Source organism: Colias philodice, chromosome 1, assembly GCF_061535455.1.
Source record: "Colias philodice isolate Cphi_HAF_F1 chromosome 1, ilColPhil1 Martin Lab GWU primary, whole genome shotgun sequence".
Lineage (NCBI taxonomy): Eukaryota > Metazoa > Arthropoda > Insecta > Lepidoptera > Pieridae > Colias > Colias philodice.
The window spans coordinates 13633125-13657921 of NC_143086.1; the positions used below are offsets into that span (position 1 = coordinate 13633125).

At 36.2% G+C, this 24797-nt stretch overlaps 1 protein-coding gene across 1 annotated transcript in view; it reads left to right on the forward strand.

Moving 5' to 3' along the window:
• Window positions 1-19193, forward strand: part of metro (membrane palmitoylated protein 7-like protein metro) — a 41426-nt gene extending 22233 nt beyond the window's left edge. Inside the window, exons 9-11 of the mRNA XM_089697677.1 lie at window positions 17789-17959; window positions 18409-18581; window positions 18850-19193. Coding sequence (XP_089553803.1) covers window positions 17789-17959; window positions 18409-18581; window positions 18850-19026 — 521 coding nt within the window. The 3' untranslated portion in view covers window positions 19027-19193. The remainder of the gene's footprint in view (window positions 1-17788; window positions 17960-18408; window positions 18582-18849) is intronic.
• The last annotated feature ends 5604 nt before the right edge of the window (window positions 19194-24797 follow it).

Below are 24797 nucleotides of genomic sequence, written 5' to 3' on the forward strand. Positions count from 1 at the left end.
ACGTTGCGTTTTGTTTTTATTGAGGGTCACATTGCATCCGCGCATGCACTTTAGATCTCCAGGTACACTATCTAGATGTCCTGGGAATTTAGTTGTGTTCGTTCCTTTGTATATTCAAGTCGTGTTAAATTCGTATCAACGAAAAGTGTGTTTTTTTCTGTAAATCAGCTTTTGATAATAAATGCAAACATAATTCTAGATGTTCGCGTTCTAATGAAAATTATAAAAAAAAACTTGATTGTTGTAGTTAACTTTAAAAGTAGGGTGACTAAAAATCTAAATTACTAAAATCCGGGTCTGTGTCCGTGTCGTGATGTCCAAGGCCGAGCACTTGTTGCTGGGCGTTGTTTATAGTCCGGGATACATCGCCCATTTTTGCAAGTGATTACTATCAAGCTAATTTTTCGTGAGTAGCTTTATTTTGATGAGATGCCCAATAATTTCATGTACGAAACTCTCGATTGTGGTAGCTTACAGAGGTAACAAGGATAAAAATTTTTGATTTGACGGTTCTCAAATATTTATTACGCAATTTGTAGGACAATATGTCTGTTGAATTATACAAGTATTAAATAAGGGAAAATAAAAAAAAATCAGCTGGTTAGTAATCATTTATGATGACTTCGTTATCGATACACATTGGAAAGGGGGACTCTTTGATCAAACCATAGATTTTGTAGGACAAATATTTTTTCGAATAATTTAGATAATTATCTTGAGATTGAACAAAAAAAAACATTCAGTTGGTAATTAATATTTGAGAACCATCAAATCAAAATATTTTATCCTTGTTTCCTCTGGTAGCTACCACAATCGAGAGTTTCGTACATGAAATTATTGGGCATTTCATCAAAATAAAGCTACTCACGAAAAATTAGCTTGATAGTAATCACTTGCAAAAATGGACCATGTATCCCGGACTATTATTGATTTTATTGAAAGGTCACAATGCATTCGCGCATGCACTTTAGAGCTGCCGGGAATCTGGGCGTCCTAGGCCGTTCAGTTTTATTCGTGCAGTCGTACTTTTCTGTCGCGTTGATTTTGCCTCATTAAGAGAAATTACTTTTTTATCAGAGAGTTATCAAACACCTATCGAGTTAAAATTTCAACGGTACCTGTTGATTTCAAACTTAATTAAATATTATTATTATTCGAAGATTTGTTTTGAATTGATGTTTGTTGTAGTGATTCTTAAAAGTAGGGGGACAAAAAAATCAAAATTACTAAAATCCGGGTTCGTGTCCGTGTCGCGATGTCCCGGGCAGAGCACTTGTTGCTGGGCGTTGTTTATTGATTTTATTGAAAGGTCACAATGCATTCGCGCGTGCACTTTAGAGCTCCTGTAATCTAGGCGTCCTGAGAATTTCAGTTCAGTTTGTGCATTCGTATATTCCGGTTTTGTTGAATTTAAATCTTTGTAAAGTCAGTGTTTTTTTTAATCAGCGTTTGGTAAGATATTATGAAGTAACTCTAGATAATCGTGTTATAAAGAAAATACTTATATTTGAAAATGATAATTACTTAAATTCGAGATCTTTCCATAAACAAGACTCGATATCCCGGGTAAAGCACTTGTTGCTACGCGAAGTATATTGATTTTATCGAAAGGTCACATTGAATCCGCGCATGCCCTTTAGGGCTCCTGGAGTCTAGGCTTCCTGGGAATTTCAGTTTAATTTGTGAACTAGTATATTACAGTTGCGAAGTTTAATTATTTAAAAACATTTTTTATTTTTGTTTTTGGTAATTAGTGAGAAGTTCTGCGAAGACCTTTCTAAATTCTGATTTACGGTGCTTGTTGCTTTACAATTGAGTTATACATATTGTATTTATCTTATTCCATGCTCGCGATTGTCTTATAAAAGAGTCTAGACATCCCAGCCATAGCAATTGTTGGTGGGCGTTGCGTATTGATTTTATTGAAAGGTCACAATGAATTCGCGCATGCACTTTAGAGCTCCTGTAATCTAGGCATCCTGGGATTTTCAGTTTAGTTTGTACATTCGTATATTCCGGTTGTGTTGAAATTGAATTCTTGTAGAGTCAGTGTTTTTTTTTAATCAGCATTTGGTAAGAAATTATAAAGTAGCTCTAGATGTTCGCGTTATAAAATAAATACTTATATTTGCAAATGATAGTTACTTAAATTCGAGATCTTTCCATAAATCAGGACTCGATATCCCGGGTAAAGCACTTGTTGCTAGGCGATATGTATTGATTTTATCTAAAGGTGACATTGCATCCGCGCATGCACTTTACAGCTCCCGGGATTCTATCTAGATATCCTGGGAGACTGAGTTCCGTTTGTGCTCTTGTGCATACCGGTCGCGTTGTAATTGAGTCGTACTAAAGATTTTTGTAATGGTACTATTAAATAATGAGTGGTTAATATAAATTAAAGTTACCAGTGTGACGATATCATTTTTATCTCTTATTATGTATCGTTAAAAGTCAAATATTTTTCGCAAGGAGCTCTGTGCAGTTTCGCGCATGCTTTTTGAGCTAGTCTAGAAATATCCGGGAGCTCGTTTGTTATTGGACGTTGCGTATTGATTATATCGAAAGGTCACATTGCATCCGCGCATGCACTTTAGAGCTCCAGGTACTCTATCTAGATGTCCTGGGACGTTCAGTTTTGTTCGTGCAGTGGTACTTTTCGGTCGCGTTAATTTTATCTCATTGGAGCAATTTATTTTCTTACCAGTGAATCGTTTTCTAAACCTTTTGAGTTAAAATTTTAATGGTACCTGTTGATTTCAAACTTTTTCTAATATCATTCTTTTTCATAGACCGTGCTTGCAATTCGTTTGTTGTAGTGAACTGTAAAAGCAGGGGGACTGAAATCAAAATTACTTAAATTCGGATCCGTGTCCGTGTCACGATGTCCCGGGCAGAGCACTTGTTGCTGGGCGTTGTTTATTGATTTTATTGAAAGTTCACAATGCATTCGCGCATGCACTTTAGAGCTCCTGTGATCTAGGCATCCTGGGATTTTGTTTAGTTTGTACATTCGTATATTCCGGTTGTGTTGAATTTGAATCCTTGTAAAGTCAGTGTTTTTTTTTAATCAGCATTTGGTAAGAAATTATCAAGTAGCACTAGATATTCGCGTTATAAAATTAATACTTATATTTGCAAATGATAGTAACTTAAATTTGAGATCTATCCATAAATCAGGACTCGATGACCCGGGCAGAGCACTTGTTGCTGGGCGTTGTTTATTGATTTTATTGAAAGGTCACAATGCATTCGTGCATGCACTTTAGAGCTCCCGGGATTCTATCAAGATATCCTGTGGAGACTGATTTAATTTTGTAATGGTACTATTAAATAATGAGTGGTTAATATAAATTAAAGTTTCCAGTGTGACGATATCATTCTTATCTCTTATTATGTATCGTTAAAAGTCAAATATTTTTCGCAAGGAGCTCTGTGCAGTTTCGCGCATGCTTTTTGAGCTAGTCTAGAAATATCCGGGAGCTCGTTTGTTATTGGACGTTGCGTATTGATTATATCGAAAGGTCACATTGCATCCGCGCATGCACTTTAGAGCTCCAGGTACTCTATCTAGATGTCCTGGGACGTTCAGTTTTGTTCGTGCAGTGGTACTTTTCGGTCGCGTTAATTTTATCTCATTGAGAGCAATTTATTTTCTTACCAGTGAATCGTTTTCAAAACCGTTCGAGTTAAAATTTTAATGGTACCTGTTGATTTCAAACTTTTTATAATATCATTCTTCTTCATAGACCGTGCTTGCAATTCGTTTGTTGTAGTGAATTGTAAAAGCAGGGGGACTGAAATAAAAATTATTTAAATCCGGATCCGTGTCCGTGTTACGATGTACCGGGCAGCGCACTTGTTGCTGGGCGTTGTTTATTGATTTTATTGAAAGTTCACAATGCATTCGCGCATGCACTTTAGAGCTGCTGTAATCTAGGCGTCCTGGGAATTTCAGTTTAGTTTGTACATTCGTATATTCCGGTTGTGTTGAATTTGAATCCTTGTAAAGTCAGTGTTTTTTTTTAATCAGCATTTGGTAAGAAATTATCAAGTAGCACTAGATATTGCACTTGAGTATTATGAGCTATGACTATTATGAGCACTTGTTGCTGGGCGTTGTTTATTGATTTTATTGAAAGGTCACAATGCATTCGCGCATGCACTTTAGAGCTCCCGGGATTCTATCTAGATATCCTGTGGAGACAGATTTAATTTTGTAATGGAATATGAATTTAATAATGAGTGGTTAATATAAATTAAAGTTACCAGTGTGACGATATCATTCTTATCTCTTATTATATATCGTTAAAAGTCAAATATTTTTCGCAAGGAGCTCTGTGCAGTTTCGCGCATGCTTTTTGAGCTGGTCTAGAAATATCCGGGAGCTCGCTTGTTATTGGACGTTGCGTATTGATTATATCGAAAGGTCACATTGCATCCGCGCATGCACTTTAGAGCTCCAGGTACTCTATCTAGATGTCCTGGGACGTTCAGTTTTGTTCGTGCAGTGGTACTTTTCGGTCGCGTTAATTTTATCTCATTGAGAGCAATTTATTTTCTTACCAGTGAATCGTTTTCAAAACCGTTCGAGTTAAAATTTTAATGGTACCTGTTGATTTCAAACTTTTTCTAATATCATTCTTTTTCATAGACCGTGCTTGCAATTCGTTTGTTGTAGTGAACTGTAAAAGCAGGGGGACTGAAATCAAAATTACTTAAATTCGTATCCGTGTCCGTGTCACGATGTCCCGGGCAGAGCACTTGTTGCTGGGCGTTGTTTATTGATTTTATTGAAAGTTCACAATGCATTCGCGCATGCACTTTAGAGCTCCTGTAATCTAGGCGTCCTGGGAATTTCAGTTTAGTTTGTACATTCGTATATTCCGGTTGTGTTGAATTTGAATCCTTGTAAAGTCAGTGTTTTTTTTTAATCAGCATTTGGTAAGAAATTATCAAGTAGCACTAGATATTCGCGTTATAAAATTAATACTTATATTTGCAAATGATAGTAACTTAAATTTGAGATCTATCCATAAATCAGGACTCGATGACCCGGGCAGAGCACTTGTTGCTGGGCGTTGTTTATTGATTTTATTGAAAGGTCACAATGCATTCGCGCATTCACTTTAGAGCTTCCGGGATTCTATCAAGATATCCTGTGGAGACTGATTTAATTTTGTAATGTTACTATTAAATAATGAGTGGTTAATATAAATTAAAGTTTCCAGTGTGACGATATCATTCTTATCTCTTATTATGTATCGTTAAAAGTCAAATATTTTTCGCAAGGAGCTCTGTGCAGTTTCGCGCATGCTTTTTGAGCTAGTCTAGAAATATCCGGGAGCTCGTTTGTTATTGGACGTTGCGTATTGATTATATCGAAAGGTCACATTGCATCCGCGCATGCACTTTAGAGCTCCAGGTACTCTATCTAGATGTTTTGGGACGTTCAGTTTTGTTCGTGCAGTGGTACTTTTCGGTCGCGTTAATTTTATCTCATTGAGAGCAATTTATTTTCTTACCAGTGAATCGTTTTCAAAAAACGTTTTGGACGTTTCGTATTGATTATATCGAAAGGTCACATTGCATCCGCGCATGCAATATCATTCTTTTTCATAGACCGTGCTTGCAATTCGTTTGTTGTAGTAGTAAAAGCAGGGGGACTGAAATCAAAATTACTTAAATTCGTATCCGTGTCCGTGTCACGATGTCCCGGGCAGAGCACTTGTTGCTGGGCGTTGTTTATTGATTTTATTGAAAGTTCACAATGCATTCGCGCATGCACTTTAGAGCTCCTGTAATATAGGCGTCCTGGGAATTTCAGTTTAGTTTGTGCATTCGTATATTCCGGTTGTGTTGAATTTGAATCCTTGTAAAATCAGTGTTTTTTTTTAATCAGCATTTGGTAAGAAATTATCAAGTAGCACTAGATATTGCACTTGAGTATTATGAGCTATGACTATTATGAGCACTTGTTGCTGGGCGTTGTTTATTGATTTTATTGAAAGGTCACAATGCATTCGCGCATGCACTTTAGAGCTCCCGGGATTCTATCTAGATATCCTGTGGAGACAGATTTAATTTTGTAATGGAATATGAATTTAATAATGAGTGGTTAATATAAATTAAAGTTACCAGTGTGACGATATCATTCTTATCTCTTATTATATATCGTTAAAAGTCAAATATTTTTCGCAAGGAGCTCTGTGCAGTTTCGCGCATGCTTTTTGAGCTGGTCTAGAAATATCCGGGAGCTCGCTTGTTATTGGACGTTGCGTATTGATTATATCGAAAGGTCACATTGCATCCGCGCATGCACTTTAGAGCTCCAGGTACTCTATCTAGATGTCCTGGGACGTTCAGTTTTGTTCGTGCAGTGGTACTTTTCGGTCGCGTTAATTTTATCTCATTGAGAGCAATTTATTTTCTTACCAGTGAATCGTTTTCAAAACCGTTCGAGTTAAAATTTTAATGGTACCTGTTGATTTCAAACTTTTTCTAATATCATTCTTTTTCATAGACCGTGCTTGCAATTCGTTTGTTGTAGTGAACTGTAAAAGCAGGGGGACTGAAATCAAAATTACTTAAATTCGTATCCGTGTCCGTGTCACGATGTCCCGGGCAGAGCACTTGTTGCTGGGCGTTGTTTATTGATTTTATTGAAAGTTCACAATGCATTCGCGCATGCACTTTAGAGCTGCTGTAATCTAGGCGTCCTGGGAATTTCAGTTTAGTTTGTACATTCGTATATTCCGGTTGTGTTGAATTTGAATCCTTGTAAAGTCAGTGTTTTTTTTTAATCAGCATTTGGTAAGAAATTATCAAGTAGCACTAGATATTCGCGTTATAAAATTAATACTTATATTTGCAAATGATAGTAACTTAAATTTGAGATCTATCCATAAATCAGGACTCGATGACCCGGGCAGAGCACTTGTTGCTGGGCGTTGTTTATTGATTTTATTGAAAGGTCACAATGCATTTGCGCATGCACTTTAGAGCTTCCGGGATTCTATCAAGATATCCTGTGGAGACTGATTTAATTTTGTAATGTTACTATTAAATAATGAGTGGTTAATATAAATTAAAGTTTCCAGTGTGACGATATCATTCTTATCTCTTATTATGTATCGTTAAAAGTCAAATATTTTTCGCAAGGAGCTCTGTGCAGTTTCGCGCATGCTTTTTGAGCTAGTCTAGAAATATTCGGGAGCTCGTTTGTTATTGGACGTTGCGTATTGATTATATCGAAAGGTCACATTGCATCCGCGCATGCACTTTAGAGCTCCAGGTACTCTATCTAGATGTCCTGGGACGTTCAGTTTTGTTCGTGCAGTGGTACTTTTCGGTCGCGTTAATTTTATCTCATTGAGAGCAATTTATTTTCCTACCAGTGAATCGTTTTCAAAACCTTTCGAGTTAAAATTGTAACGGTACCTGTTGATTTCAAACTTTTTCTAATATCACTCTTTTTCATAGACCGTGCTTGCAATTCGTTTGTTGTAGTGAACTGTAAAAGCAGGGGGACTTAAATCAAAATTACTTAAATTCGGATTCGTGTCCGTGTCACGATGTCCCGGGCAGAGCACTTGTTGCTGGGCGTTGTTTATTGATTTTATTAAAAGTTCACAATGCATTCGCGCATGCACTGAGCTCCTGTAATCTAGGCGTCCTGGGAATTTCAGTTTAGTTTGTGCATTCGTATATTCCGGTTGTGTTGAATTTGAATCCTTGTAAAATCAGTGTTTTCTTTTTTAATCAGCATTTTTTAAGAAATTATCAAGTAGCACTAGATGTTCGCGTTATAAAATAAATACTTGTATTTTCAAATGATAGTTACTTAAATTCGAGATCTTTCCATAAATCAGGACTCGGTATCCCGGGCAGAGCACTTGTTGCTGGGCGTTGTTTATTGATTTTATTGAAAGGTCACAATGCATTCGCGCATGCAATTTAGAGCTCCCGGGATTCTATCTAGATATCCTGTGGAGACTGATTTAATTTTGTAATGGAATATGAATTTAATAATGAGTGGTTAATATAAATTAAAGTTACCAGTGTGACGATATCATTCTTATCTCTTATTATATATCGATAAAAGTCAAATATTTTTCGCAAGGAGCTCTGTGCAGTTTCGCGCATGCTTTTTGAGCTAGTCTAGAAATATCCGGGAGCTCGCTTGTTATTGGACGTTGCGTATTGATTATATCGAAAGGTCACATTGCATCCGCGCATGCACTTTAGAGCTCCAGGTACTCTATCTAGATGTCCTGGGACGTTCAGTTTTGTTCGTGCAGTGGTACTTTTCGGTCGCGTTAATTTTATCTCATTGAGAGCAATTTATGTTCTTAGCAGTGAATCGTTTTCTAAACCTTTTGAGTTAAAATTTTAATGGTACCTGTTGATTTCAAACTTTTTCTAATATCATTCTTTTTCATAGACCGTGCTTGCAATTCGTTTGTTGTAGTGAACTGTAAAAGCAGGGGGACTGAAATCAAAATTACTTAAATTCGGATCCGTGTCCGTGTCACGATGTCCCGGGCAGAGCACTTGTTGCTGGGCGTTGTTTATTGATTTTATTGAAAGTTCACAATGCATTCGCGCATGCGCTTTAGAGCTCCTGTAATCTAGGCGTCCTGGGAATTTCAGTTTAGTTTGTGCATCCGTATATTCCGGTTGTGTTGAATTTGAATCCTTGTAAAGTCAGTGTTTTATTTTAATCAGCATTTGGTAAGAAATTATAAAGTAGCACTTTATGTTCGCGTTATAAAATAAATACTTATACTTGCAATTGATAGTTACTTAAATTCGAGATCTTTCCATAAATTAGGACACGATGTCCCGGGTAAAGCACTTGTTGCTAGTCGATATGTATTGATTTTATCTAAAGGTGACATTGCATCCGCGCATGCACTTTACAGCTCCCGGGATTCTGTCTAGATATCCTGGGAGACTGAGTTCCGTTTGTGCTCTTGTACATACCGGTCGCGTTGTAATTGAGTCGTACTAAAGATTTTTGTAATGGTACTATTAAATAATGAGTGGTTAATATAAATTAAAGTTACCAGTGTGACGATATCATTCTTATCTCTTATTATGTATCGTTAAAAGTCAAATATTTTTCGCAAGGAGCTCTGTGCAGTTTCGCGCATGCTTTTTGAGCTAGTCTAGAAATATCCGGGAGCTCGTTTGTTATTGGACGTTGCGTATTGATTATATCGAAAGGTCACATTGCATCCGCGCATGCACTTTAGAGCTCCAGGTACTCTATCTAGATGTCCTGGGACGTTCAGTTTTGTTCGTGCAGTGGTACTTTTCGGTCGCGTTAATTTTATCTCATTGAGAGCAATTTATTTTCTTACCAGTGAATCGTTTTCAAAACCGTTCGAGTTAAAATTTTAATGGTACCTGTTGATTTCAAACTTTTTATAATATCATTCTTCTTCATAGACCGTGCTTGCAATTCGTTTGTTGTAGTGAATTGTAAAAGCAGGGGGACTGAAATAAAAATTATTTAAATCCGGATCCGTGTCCGTGTTACGATGTACCGGGCAGCGCACTTGTTGCTGGGCGTTGTTTATTGATTTTATTGAAAGTTCACAATGCATTCGCGCATGCACTTTAGAGCTGCTGTAATCTAGGCGTCCTGGGAATTTCAGTTTAGTTTGTACATTCGTATATTCCGGTTGTGTTGAATTTGAACCCTTGTGAAGTCAGTGTTTTTTTTTAATCAGCATTTGGTAAGAAATTATCAAGTAGCACTAGATATTCGCGTTATAAAATTAATACTTATATTTGCAAATGATAGTAACTTAAATTTGAGATCTATCCATAAATCAGGACTCGATGACCCGGGCAGAGCACTTGTTGCTGGGCGTTGTTTATTGATTTTATTGAAAGGTCACAATGCATTCGTGCATGCACTTTAGAGCTTTCGGGATTCTATCAAGATATCCTGTGGAGACTGATTTAATTTTGTAATGGTACTATTAAATAATGAGTGGTTAATATAAATTAAAGTTTCCAGTGTGACGATATCATTCTTATTTCTTTATTATGTATCGTTAAAAGTCAAATATTTTTCGCAAGGAGCTCTGTGCAGTTTCGCGCATGCTTTTTGAGCTAGTCTAGAAATATCCGGGAGCTCGTTTGTTATTGGACGTTGCGTATTGATTATATCGAAAGGTCACATTGCATCCGCGCATGCACTTTAGAGCTCCAGGTACTCTATCTAGATGTCCTGGGACGTTCAGTTTTGTTCGTGCAGTGGTACTTTTCGGTCGCGTTAATTTTATCTTATTGAGAGCAATTTATTTTCTTACTAGTGAATCGTTTTCAAAACCTTTCGAGTTAAAATTGTAACGGTACCTGTTGATTTCAAACTTTTTCTAATATCACTCTTTTTCATAGACCGTGCTTGCAATTCGTTTGTTGTAGTGAACTGTAAAAGCAGGGGGACTGAAATCAAAATTACTTAAATTCGGATTCGTGTCCGTGTCACGATGTCCCGGGCAGAGCACTTGTTGCTGGGCGTTGTTTATTGATTTTATTAAAAGTTCACAATGCATTCGCGCATGCACTGAGCTCCTGTAATCTAGGCGTCCTGGGAATTTCAGTTTAGTTTGTGCATTCTTATATTCCGGTTGTGTTGAATTTGAATCCTTGTAAAATCAGTGTTTTTTTTTAATCAGCATTTTTTAAGAAATTATCAAGTAGCACTAGATGTTCGCGTTATAAAATAAATACTTGTATTTTCAAATGATAGTTACTTAAATTCGAGATCTTTCCATAAATCAGGACTCGGTATCCCGGGCAGAGCACTTGTTGCTGGGCGTTGTTTATTGATTTTATTGAAAGGTCACAATGCATTCGCGCATGCACTTTAGAGCTCCCGGGATTCTATCTAGATATTCTGTGGAGACTGATTTAATTTTGTAATGGAATATGAATTTAATAATGAGTGGTTAATATAAATTAAAGTTACCAGTGTGACGATATCATTCTTATCTCTTATTATGTATCGTTAAAAGTCAAATATTTTTCGCAAGGAGCTCTGTGCAGTTTCGCGCATGCTTTTTGAGCTAGTCTAGAAATATCCGGGAGCTCGCTTGTTATTGGACGTTGCGTATTGATTATATCGAAAGGTCACATTGCATCCGCGCATGCACTTTAGAGCTCCAGGTACTCTAACTAGATGTCCTGGGACGTTCAGTTTTGTTCGTGCAGTGGTACTTTTCGGTCGCGTTAATTTTATCTCATTGAGAGCAATTTATTTTCTTAGCAGTGAATCGTTTTCTAAACCTTTTGAGTTAAAATTTTAATGGTACCTGTTGATTTCAAACTTTTTCTAATATCATTCTTTTTCATAGACCGTGCTTGCAATTCGTTTGTTGTAGTAGTAAAAGCAGGGGGACTGAAATCAAAATTACTTAAATTCGTATCCGTGTCCGTGTCACGATGTCCCGGGCAGAGCACTTGTTGCTGGGCGTTGTTTATTGATTTTATTGAAAGTTCACAATGCATTCGCGCATGCACTTTAGAGCTCCTGTAATATAGGCGTCCTGGGAATTTCAGTTTAGTTTGTGCATTCGTATATTCCGGTTGTGTTGAATTTGAATCCTTGTAAAATCAGTGTTTTTTTTTAATCAGCATTTGGTAAGAAATTATCAAGTAGCACTAGATATTCGCGTTATAAAATAAATACTTGTATTTTCAAATGATAGTTACTTAAATTTGAGATCTTTCCATAAATCAGGACTCTGTATCCCGGGCAGAGCACTTGTTGCTGGGCGTTGTTTATTGATTTTATTGAAAGGTCACAATGCATTCGCGCATGCACTTTAGAGCTCCCGGGATTCTATCTAGATAGCCTGTGGAGACAGATTTAATTTTGTAATGGAATATGAATTTAATAATGAGTGGTTAATATAAATTAAAGTTACCAGTGTGACGATATCATTCTTATCTCTTATTATATATCGTTAAAAGTCAAATATTTTTCGCAAGGAGCTCTGTGCAGTTTCGCGCATGCTTTTTGAGCTGGTCTAGAAATATCCGGGAGCTCGCTTGTTATTGGACGTTGCGTATTGATTATATCGAAAGGTCACATTGCATCCGCGCATGCACTTTAGAGCTCCAGGTACTCTATCTAGATGTCCTGGGACGTTCAGTTTTGTTCGTGCAGTGGTACTTTTCGGTCGCGTTAATTTTATCTCATTGAGAGCAATTTATTTTCTTACCAGTGAATCGTTTTCAAAACCGTTCGAGTTAAAATTTTAATGGTACCTGTTGATTTCAAACTTTTTCTAATATCATTCTTTTTCATAGACCGTGCTTGCAATTCGTTTGTTGTAGTGAATTGTAAAAGCAGGGGGACTGAAATAAAAATTATTTAAATCCGGATCCGTGTCCGTGTTACGATGTACCGGGCAGCGCACTTGTTGCTGGGCGTTGTTTATTGATTTTATTGAAAGTTCACAATGCATTCGCGCATGCACTTTAGAGCTCCTGTAATCTAGGCGTCCTGGGAATTTCAGTTTAGTTTGTACATTCGTATATTCCGGTTGTGTTGAATTTGAATCCTTGTAAAGTCAGTGTTTTTTTTTAATCAGCATTTGGTAAGAAATTATCAAGTAGCACTAGATATTCGCGTTATAAAATTAATACTTATATTTGCAAATGATAGTAACTTAAATTTGAGATCTATCCATAAATCAGGACTCGATGACCCGGGCAGAGCACTTGTTGCTGGGCGTTGTTTATTGATTTTATTGAAAGGTCACAATGCATTCGCGCATGCACTTTAGAGCTCCCGGGATTCTATCAAGATATCCTGTGGAGACTGATTTAATTTTGTAATGGTACTATTAAATAATGAGTGGTTAATATAAATTAAAGTTTCCAGTGTGACGATATCATTCTTATCTCTTATTATGTATCGTTAAAAGTCAAATATTTTTCGCAAGGAGCTCTGTGCAGTTTCGCGCATGCTTTTTGAGCTAGTCTAGAAATATCCGGGAGCTCGTTTGTTATTGGACGTTGCGTATTGATTATATCGAAAGGTCACATTGCATCCGCGCATGCACTTTAGAGCTCCAGGTACTCTATCTAGATGTCCTGGGACGTTCAGTTTTGTTCGTGCAGTGGTACTTTTCGGTCGCGTTAATTTTATCTCATTGAGAGCAATTTATTTTCTTACCAGTGAATCGTTTTCAAAACCTTTCGAGTTAAAATTGTAACGGTACCTGTTGATTTCAAACTTTTTCTAATATCACTCTTTTTCATAGACCGTGCTTGCAATTCGTTTGTTGTAGTGAACTGTAAAAGCAGGGGGACTGAAATCAAAATTACTTAAATTCGGATTCGTGTCCGTGTCACGATGTCCCGGGCAGAGCACTTGTTGCTGGGCGTTGTTTATTGATTTTATTAAAAGTTCACAATGCATTCGCGCATGCACTGAGCTCCTGTAATCTAGGCGTCCTGGGAATTTCAGTTTAGTTTGTGCATTCGTATATTCCGGTTGTGTTGAATTTGAATCCTTGTAAAATCAGTGTTTTCTTTTTTAATCAGCATTTTTTAAGAAATTATCAAGTAGCACTAGATGTTCGCGTTATAAAATAAATACTTGTATTTTCAAATGATAGTTACTTAAATTCGAGATCTTTCCATAAATCAGGACTCGGTATCCCGGGCAGAGCACTTGTTGCTGGGCGTTGTTTATTGATTTTATTGAAAGGTCACAATGCATTCGCGCATGCAATTTAGAGCTCCCGGGATTCTATCTAGATATCCTGTGGAGACTGATTTAATTTTGTAATGGAATATGAATTTAATAATGAGTGGTTAATATAAATTAAAGTTACCAGTGTGACGATATCATTCTTATCTCTTATTATATATCGATAAAAGTCAAATATTTTTCTCAAGGAGCTCTGTGCAGTTTCGCGCATGCTTTTTGAGCTAGTCTAGAAATATCCGGGAGCTCGCTTGTTATTGGACGTTGCGTATTGATTATATCGAAAGGTCACATTGCATCCGCGCATGCACTTTAGAGCTCCAGGTACTCTATCTAGATGTCCTGGGACGTTCAGTTTTGTTCGTGCAGTGGTACTTTTCGGTCGCGTTAATTTTATCTCATTGAGAGCAATTTATGTTCTTAGCAGTGAATCGTTTTCTAAACCTTTTGAGTTAAAATTTTAATGGTACCTGTTGATTTCAAACTTTTTCTAATATCATTCTTTTTCATAGACCGTGCTTGCAATTCGTTTGTTGTAGTGAACTGTAAAAGCAGGGGGACTGAAATCAAAATTACTTAAATTCGGATCCGTGTCCGTGTCACGATGTCTTGGGCAGAGCACTTATTGCTGGGCGTTGTTTATTGATTTTATTGAAAGTTCACAATGCATTCGCGCATGCACTTTAGAGCTCCCGGGATTCTATCAAGATATCCTGTGGAGACTGATTTAATTTTGTAATGGTACTATTAAATAATGAGTTAATTTTATCTAATTGTAGCAATTTTTTTTCTTACCAGTGAATCGTTTTCAAAACCTTTCGAGTTAAAATTTTAATGGTACCTGTTGATTTCAAACTTTTTCTAATATCATTCTTTTTCATAGACCGTGCTTCAATTCGTTTGTTGTAGTGAACTGTAAAAGCAGGGGGACTGAAATCAAAATTACTTAAATTCGGATCCGTGTCCGTGTCACGATGTCCCGGGCAGAGCACTTGTTGCTGGGCGTTGTTTATTGATTTTATTGAAAGTTCACAATGCATTCGCGCATGCACTTTAGAGCTCCTGTAATCTAGGCGTCCTGAGAATTTCAGTTAATTTGAATCTTTGTAAAGTCAGTGTTTTATTTTAATCAGCATTTGGTAAGAAATTATAAAGTAGCACTTGATGTTCGCGTTTTAAAATAAATACTTATATTTGCAAATGATAGTTACTTAAATTCGAGATCTTTCCATAAATCAGGACTCGATGTCCCGGGTAAAGCACTTGTTGCTAGGCGATATGTATTGATTTTATCTAAATGACATTGCATCCGCGCATGCACTTCACAGCTCCCGGGATTCTGTCTAGATATCCTGGGAGACTCTTCTGTCTAGATATCCGTTTGTGCTCTTGTACATACCGGTCGCGTTTTAATTGAGTCGTACTAAAGATTTTTGTAATGGTACTATTAAATAATGAGTTGTTAATATAAATTAAAGTTACCAGTGTGACGATATCATTCTTATCTCTTATTATGTATCGTTAAAAGTCAAATATTTTTCGCAAGGAGCTCTGTGCAGTTTCGCGCATGCTTTTTGAGCTAGTCTAGAAATATCTGGGAGCTCATTTGTTATTGGACGTTGCGTATTGATTATATCGAAAGGTCACATTGCATCCGCGCATGCACTTTAGAGCTTCAGGTACTCTATCTAGATGTCCTGGGACGTTCAGTTTTGTTCGTGCAGTGGTACTTTTCGGTCGCGTTAATTTTATCTCATTGAGAGCAATTTATTTTCTTACCAGTGAATCGTTTTCAAAACCTTTCGAGTTAAAATTGTAATGGTACCTGTTGATTTCAAACTTTTTCTTATATCATTCTTTTTCATAGACCGTGCTTGCAATTCGTTTGTTGTAGTGAACTGTAAAAGCAGAGGGACTGAAATCAAAATTACTTAAATTCGGATCCGTGCCCGTGTCATGATGTCCCGGGCAGAGCACTTGTTGCTGGGCGTTGTTTATTGATTAAATCGAAAGGTCTTATTGCATTCGCGCATGCACTTTAGTGCTCCTGGGATTATATCTAGATGTCCTGGGAAACACAGTTTTGTTTCTTCTTTTGTACATTTCGGTCTCGCCGTAATTGACATAGATTTTAAATGGTACTCAAGTTGTTTTAGAACAAGTTTTTTTTAATACGGCACTAGGGTCTTACTAAATTTGTTTCTTTCATGGTGTAGTGATTAAATTTGATACTGTTATATTACAACCTACATTAACCAGTGTAGGTTTAAAGAACCATCAGTCATATTTTTTTGTCTCCTCACTGGTAATTATAAATTAAATTATCGTCAGGCTCAAAGCCTTGTCCAGTTTCGCGCATGCCTTTTAAGCTAGTCTAGAAATTTCTGAGAGTGCGTATTGATTATATCCAAAGGTCACGTTGCATCCGCGCATGCACTTTAGTGCTCCCGGGATTCTGTCTAGATATCCTGGGAGACTGAGTTCCGTTCGTGCTCTTGTATATTTCGGTCGCGTTAACAACAGGCCTCTTAAATATTTTTATAAATGGTACTTTTAATTAATGAGTGGTTAATTTAAATTAAAGTGACCGGTGTACTATATCTGTGTCTATTATGTATTGTTAAAATCAATTATTTTTCGTGAGGGGCTTTGTGCAGATTCGCGCATGCCTTTTAAGCTAGTCTAGAAATTTCCAGGAGTGCGTATTGATTAAATCGAAAGGTCACGTTGCATCCGCGCATGCACTTTAGCAATCCAGGTACTACCTAGATGCCCTGGGAAATTCAGTTCGGTTCGTGCTTTCGTATTATTCGGTCGCAGTTTTAGAACTTGTAATGAAATTGCAATTTATTTAATCATTACTGTAACTCGTAATTAGTGTAGTGCGTACCCGGTGTTTTCAAAATTTGTTTGTGCTTGATGGAATATGATAATTTTATGGAAAATTTTCGTATTAAATTACTTATACATTAGCTCCGTCCGGGCTCGCGCATGCCTTGTAAGCTCTGTATCCTACACGTGGGTGTAGGATATTGATTAATTATTCAAGGACACATTGTATCCGCGCATGTTCTTTACGCTCCAGGGTCGCTATCTAGACGCCCTGGGAGTTTAGTTTCGTTTATACATTCGTTTGTTTCGGTCGCGTTTATTTGTTTAGGTTTTTATTTTAATTTATTATTCAAACAATAGTGATAAACTTATACCAAACTAACCTGCTTTTTACAATTAGATTTTTTTAGATTTTTTTTCCCCGGAACTCATTTGTGTTGAAAAAGTTGTAAAGTAAATTTATTTTTGATTTCTAAAACATTTCCCTTTTTTATCTAAAAGACAACAGTGATGTGTGATCTGACTATCTAGTGATTGTGTGATTTCATGGGGAGCGCCCAGAATTAATGAAAGGTAATTTTATTAATATTTTCTGTTGAACTTTGATTATAATGTACAAGTGTAAAAACTATCAAATATTGATTTTAAGACTAATGTATTGTATTTATAAGAAAAATGTTTAATCGAATGTGAGCGTATAAATCTACATGACCATAATTTCTACAAAATAATTATCATAACATTGCATTTCCATATACTAGTCCTAAAATGTAACAGGTGAACAAAGGAAGCCTTCCTTCAAATTCACAATGTCACGGTTAATGGCGTAGTTAGCTTTTCAATGTCATGGTATAACTTATCTTTTGCGCAACTGGTCTTATTGTGTAAACAAAATGGCCTGCTGAAAATGCATATAATTCATGATTCTATTAAATATAAGCTATAACTCTTCCTCCAAGACCATTATTCTGCTAATTCCAATGTACCTACATTTTACTGTATATGTATATAATTCATATAAAATTGCGTTGGCGAATTGTACCCAAAATGGCGTCCCGATGAAAATCGATAGCCAAGTGCGCGCAGGCGCTCTGACTTATTGCGTTTCAATGTCACGCCGACCTGTTGATACTACATCAATATTTTCGCGCAGGCGTCCACGCCTTCGACGAATGGAAAATTCTGGAACTCGACATTCATACAAAGGCCTTTCAACAGATACATCCCGGTCGCAGAAGTCCAGTGAACAGAATGGGAAGGAGTACGTCTTTGTCACGCGGGAGAAGATGGAGCAAGACATTTCCGAAGGGAAATTTATAGAGCATGGGGAATATAAAGGGAATCTGTACGGGACTTCTGCGGAGAGTGTGGAAACTATCATTAATTCTGGTGAGCTATCCCGACAATTCTATAAATAGATTATGATTTTCAATCGATACCTTACCTCGCGACTTGCTTGAGACGTTATTCAAGATGGTCAAATAGTTACTAACGGCTAGATTTCAGTAATAGCATTTTACATTTTGAAGATTTTGTTAACAATTTATAGACAGATATTTGGTTTGAAACAAATAGACTAGACTAGAAATAGAAATAGACTAGAAATAGACTACATACAACAATGATCATGCGAAACATCATGTTGTACTTATGACTGTAATTATATTAGAACTAAATCTAAATTTAACTTTAATTTTTCGAATTAAATCCATCAAATCGATTTTAAGCAACTTTAAAGCAGTCTTCAGTAATCGCAATTCAAATCTTTGTCCATGTACCTTACCTTTATAAAAAAATGTCTTTATTCCGAGATATAAAATATTGATTTTTGTTAACAGGGCGCGTATGCGTGCTAAGTCCTCATTGGCAAGCGCTTAAGATGCTGCGCACGCCACGCCTTCGTCCATATATAGTGTTCGTTAAACCACCCTCGTTCGAACGCCTCGTGGAAACCAGGACTGCGGCCAACGCGCGGTCCACCTTCGATAAGGAGAGCTCTAGGGCTTTTACGGTAAGTTTCCAAAGTTTCAGGACACACTATAGCTTCACTAATATTTTTTCTTGAATGATTAATTTGCGGTGGAAATATTTTTGTAAATTGTGTGTTATGGGCTGAAAAAAAATTTTCAATCGGCTTTCACGCATTGAAGTCGCGACCAGAGAGTTAGTTAGAGTTAGTTATTATACATACAAGTTCATATTCAAATTGCCTTATTGCTACATATCCGGCTACGGCTTACGCTACCCAACGGAGTATTTGACCCGGCATTTTGTTGCAGGAAGAGGAATTCCACGACATAGTTCGTTCGTCCACTCGCATCAACTTCTTGTACGGCTATATGTTCGACGAAGAGATCGTCAATGAGGATTTAGCAGGCGCCCTGTCTCAACTTCTGAAAGCGTCCTGGCGCGTGCAGTCCGAGCCGCTCTGGGTCCCCGCCTCCTGGGTGCAATAGTTGGTATACGTCACACGGTCAGACTTAGCGAATTTACAATGCTTTCGATATATTTTTGCCGCATATATTATTGTTAATTAGTTCCCTCGCAGTATCGGATAGCCAATGACGAGAAACGTACAGGGTTCGTGAATTTAGTACGGTAACGGTCGGTACGGGTAGGGGTACGGGTAGGGGTACGGGTAGGGGTACGGGTAGGGGTACGGGTACGGGGAGGGGGAGGGGTATGGGTGCGCCGCCGGCCGCGTGATCGGGGCGGGAACATGGACGCGCGGCGGCGGCGCTGCAGGCTGGTTCACACGGGCCGGCCCACGCGCCGACTGTGCGTGTGGATCAGCCTTAAACGAACGATTTGAATACAATGCTCTATTTTATACTTCACTCTTGTTTATATGATGGTACAGAAACAGTAAATTTTTCGAAAATTATGCTTAGTAATTAACATTGCACAGTATTATTTGGGATGTAACGCCGATTTAAGTTCGATTTTTATCATGAAGTTGCCAACTTTAATTTTACGAATTGTTCACCGTCTTTATGGGGAAAATATTTGGGTTACATTTGGGTTTAACGACGGGATGGATTCGCGCGTTTGCGGTTGCATTGGCTATCTAAATGCTGGTTTATGTAATAAGTAACAACATAGACAATACCGCTGAAACCAATCGCCATACCACTTGCGAGAACACCGCTTCAGTTAATTTATTTAGTTTTAATATATTACCATCTAGTCATAGTGTTTCTTCCTACTGGAATTGCTCAAATAGGCTAACACTCTGGCAAATGGTATGTCGATGCTTATTTGGTTATATTTGACAATACAAAGAGCGTTCGCTACGACTAGCCTGTCGCTCCTCCACCCGCTTGGTTTGACCAAGCCATGTGTCGTGCAAATTGGACAATAAATTTGCTCGCGTGGCTGATGAATGCCTTATACCAAATAATGTACTTACAACTTTCCAAACACAATGATCTCGATTTCGTTTAACGTTATTATCTTAATTTATTATATTTATTGTATATTTACGGGTTGTTTATATTAAAATGTTTTATTATCTCTTAAATTCTAAACGTTTTTTTAACGGACTGCTACTCATTCACCTTATTTGTACCTTTTCTTGATGACTTTGGATTTCGTCATTTGGTTACAGTTTTGATCTCGTTTGTTCAGGTTCCCGTTTGTTAGTTTTAGTATCAAATTCCAAATAATTGCTTCACCAATTTATTCCTTCGTCAATGTTTCTTTCACATTGTCCCCTAAATGTCAATACGGTATGAACACCTACCGTTGTTAACATCTTATTGTTTAATCCCTAAAACTTTTCACTTACTCTTAATAATATAGTCATAATAATATTGGATTTTTCTTCATATAATAATATAATCGGTAATTTTTAATAATCGTAGTTATGTGTGTTTAGTCTATTACGTAGTATTTAGTAGGTTAAGGATATTTACTCACCATAACATATATTCTATATTCTCTAGTTATGTAGTTAATTACATTAGCACCGGTTTCTTAGTATAAGTGTGTAGAAATGTGTTGATGGTTAATTATAATATAACAATTACGTGTAACTTAATTGCACCATTCGATAGGCTTAACTGATAAAATTAAATGTTTAAGTACACGCGATTTATTCGGTATTTCTGGTTTAGGTTTTAAACAATTGTTGGGTTAATTTTTTCGGCCATTTGTTTTGTGATCGGCGAAGTACGCGGCTAAAGCGATAATTGATGGACTAACCCCGAGCTGCACGGGTGTGTTAGGGTTTCGTGAAAGTTTTGCAAGGTTATCGTCGTTCACTTTCTGCACACTTATTCAGTTACAGTTCAATAAAATTCTTTGACAAAATTTGATTAATTATCGGTTCTTTCTTGCACATCAACTTCTGCGTGTACTTAAAAACGTAGTTAATATATGGGGTGACGTAGGATACTGTCGTTCTAACTGGCCGTATGCCGGTTTCGTTTTACAAATTATATCTTCACGGATATGAGAGACGTTCAATATAATAGTAGTTATTTAGATTGTAAGGCCGTAGTCATAATCTTAGGTAGGTACCATAGTTACCTGCGTAACATTATGTAATAACTCTATTATATAGTTCTCTCGGTACTGTGTGTTCTGAGAAAGTTGTTATTCTTTACCATCGACTCGTTGAATGGAAATAAGACGGTTCTGAGTATTATCACAATATACAGATACATACAGTAAGGAAACTTCATACAAAATGTTCGAAATGGCTCCCCCCCCATCAAGCGTGTTTACAAGGGTATTGAGGGGGATCGATAGTAGCGGGTGACACATCCACAGATTTTGAATATAGTATGGAAAAAAGTTTAAAGTGATGTCAATTCACATTAAATAAATATCGATTGTTTCAGTTTGTAGCCCTTTCAATAAATATATTTGTAAATACCATATCTGACTACAAGTTAAAAAGAGACTATTTTTTAATTTCTATAGATATGGCAGTATGAGTTTTATATTATGTTGACATATTTTCTATCAAAATGATAGCTACAAATAGTACCTATTAGGAGTCCAGTCTGTTTAAAGATCGCATCTATTTTTTACGCAATCTAGAAGAGCACGAAAATATAAAAAAGGAAACCTTAAAAAAATCTTGTTTAAATTTATGTGCATAATTACGTAAATATTAGGGAAGAAAAAGATAGATATTATAATTATTGTTTTTTATCGATACGTGGCGTCTCCACTTTGTCAAGCACTAAGCCTGTCAAACTATTTTCTTTATCTTCCTAAAACAAAAAGGTAGAGGTTCTATGCTCGTATAATAATAATTTTAATTTATTTTTGCATATTTTGTGTTTTTTAATTTAATTTAATTTATCGTTTTAAAAATAATTTAGTAGGTATACCTAAATACAAGTATTGTAAATTCTGGTTTAAAATAATTATTGAATATATGTATAATACAAATATCAAGCATTATAAATAATTTAGGTACATTAAATAGCCTTCGGCGTCCATAACAGAACTAGATTTCGAAATATAGCACTGATAAAAACGTATTTACTTTTACAAGCTGTATTAATTCGGATTGTTTCTTCTTGTAAATTCATATTTAGGCTACACCACAGGGCTACACCATTTTTGTATTTTAACGGGTTTTAATCTCCAAATTACCACAAAATCAACTGTGAAAAAAAGCAAACAGAAATATACAGGCCGAATTGATAACCTTCTCCGTTATTTTTCAAGTCGGTTAAATATCAAAAAGTAACAGCCCTATAGCTATACGTCATAATTTCATGGGGGGGGCTTAGTTTCCTAACTGTATGTACGTAGTATATATCTGTCAACTGTGGTATTATTTTGTTGTTGTCTATGTCAATAGATGACGTTTAAAATTTTATTCGAGTTGAGATAATAGGAAATATAACAACAACAACAACAACAGTTCTTCATATTTCAACAACATAACTCTCAGTTAAAGTTGTTGTATAAATTCGTTTTGTGGTCTTATCATTTAAATTTTGTACCAGCGTCGTCCGCGTCAGTCTATATAAAAAAACACACACATTTTCCCTCTTACAAATGCGCTGAAAGGGACTTAAGCAGTTTCTCCCTTGGGAAAATTTGAAGCTATTTTCATCAGTTGTATTATTGTTACTACATAATTTGTCTATAAACTAATATTTGTCTAAGATTGTTCGCGCTAATCACTATCGGAAGCGATGCGGAAAAGAGATGGAAAGTGTCGCCATTTTGTAAACGGTTTTAAGTACTGTGAGCCGTACTTTTGAAACACTTAATACATACACCGTATGACTTACCAGTGCCTTGTTCCGAAGTCTGATTTTATAGTAGGAGATTTTATAGGAGTAAGTGACTAGGATCTGGGGGTGGGCCGGGCGGCGGCTACGTGTGTTCTCCATTCGCTTGATGACAGTTTTATGGTGGAAGTGGGGTCACAAGTAGTCTGTGACTGTCACTTCACAACGTAAGATCGTTATCAGGATAATGGCGAAGACACGTCGCGGTCTCCCGGGCGTGGAGGGCAAAAAGACCGGAGCCGGATCACTTATTTCTATATTTTCTCCTACTATCCCTTTCGGCAGGGATGGGCTGGCAACCTCGGGTTCTTTTCGGTTCTAATCTATATTAATATTATAAAGCTGAAGAGTTTGTTTGTTTGTTTGTTTGAACGCACTAATCTCAGGAACTACTGGTCCGATTTGAAAAAATTCTTTTAGTGTTAGAAAGCCCATTTATCGAGGAAAGCTATATATCATTACGCTATTATTGGTGCGTCTGAATAAATAAATAAATAAATTACGCTAAGACCAACAGGAGCGGAGCAGTTAGTGTTCTATAATTTTATGGGTATACTAGTTTTGACGTTCATTTGGTTGAATTTTGATGTTCATTTGATTATAATATTTTAAACTGATTAGTGGTTGGGTTTGTTACGTAATTAAAGGACCATTATTTAATATCTGACATATGATTTTTAAGGGGTTGTCGGTTCATTACTGTTTTATCGTTAAGTTAATGCAGTACAGACATAACACTATCTTCTATTAACACTGTCCATCTTTTTCATACTTTGGCAAACTAATCGAAATTTATTTTCTTTGATCTCATTGTTGTTACCGTCTTTATTTACCATTTGAAGGATTGGGGAACGAGTGGTTGATTATTTTTTAAACGGTCACGTGATCGTGATTGATTCATAACTACTATAATTGATATAGGCATGTCATAATTATAATTCAATATTGTCGTTTTGATTCTATTTGGATATATGTGAAGTCTAAATATTTCGTATTTATTATTATCTATAGGTATAGTTAGGTATTTATTATTTAAGGTTAAGGATGACTATATAACTTCAGAAATCGTAGAATGTGTAAATGTTTATAATAATTCATATAGAAGTAATTTTTCCTCTTCTTGTTTCCGTTTGCAAACGTTTAAACTCAAATAATCGAGACATCTATAATTACTAATAATACTCTGATAATAGACGACTACAAAACTTCCGACGTAGTTTAAGTATCATCTATCTATTATATTCCATACTAATTTGTATTTACTCATATTTAATTACTATACTAGTATCACTCTCTATGTTATTCGTATTTATCGTTATTTATTAAATTTAATCTTTTATAAATTTCTCTAAAAACTATTTAATATTTTGTGTATCTATGCAATAAAATATAAGTATTACCTATCGATCATACTCTTCCTCATATATTATAAATTATTCGTGCGGAATAGTAACCAAACGCGATATAGTTGTAGGTTTTTAGTGAGTAGGTATTAGGTAGTAAGAAAAAAAACAAAAAAATCCAAAAAAAATTCAGGGTTCGAAAATATCCGATATTTTTATGAATATCGTCTGTTTATGATATATAGCCGATATGGTATCTCAAGTTTGATATATATCAATTTTGCAGGAAAGCCATAATATTACGATTTTATTAATTATTGCGTGTGTTACTCATTCATACAAAATTTGTCAAAAAAAGAAACGTTTTTCATGTTTTATTTATTCAGGTACTTAAAATCATAATTTCATTTACAAAAAAAAAACCTTAAAACATATTTAAAAAAAAGTCTTTAATTTTTAAATAAGTTTTGTATTGAAAAAGCATTGGATATATGTCACCAATTGATATCTATCGGATGTATATCTTGATATATATCCACGGATGTATGTCCTCGAACCTTGATCTAATCGATCGATCTCTTCTTGAAAACAAAAATGTAATCGCAGGGACTAACGTCCCGTCGC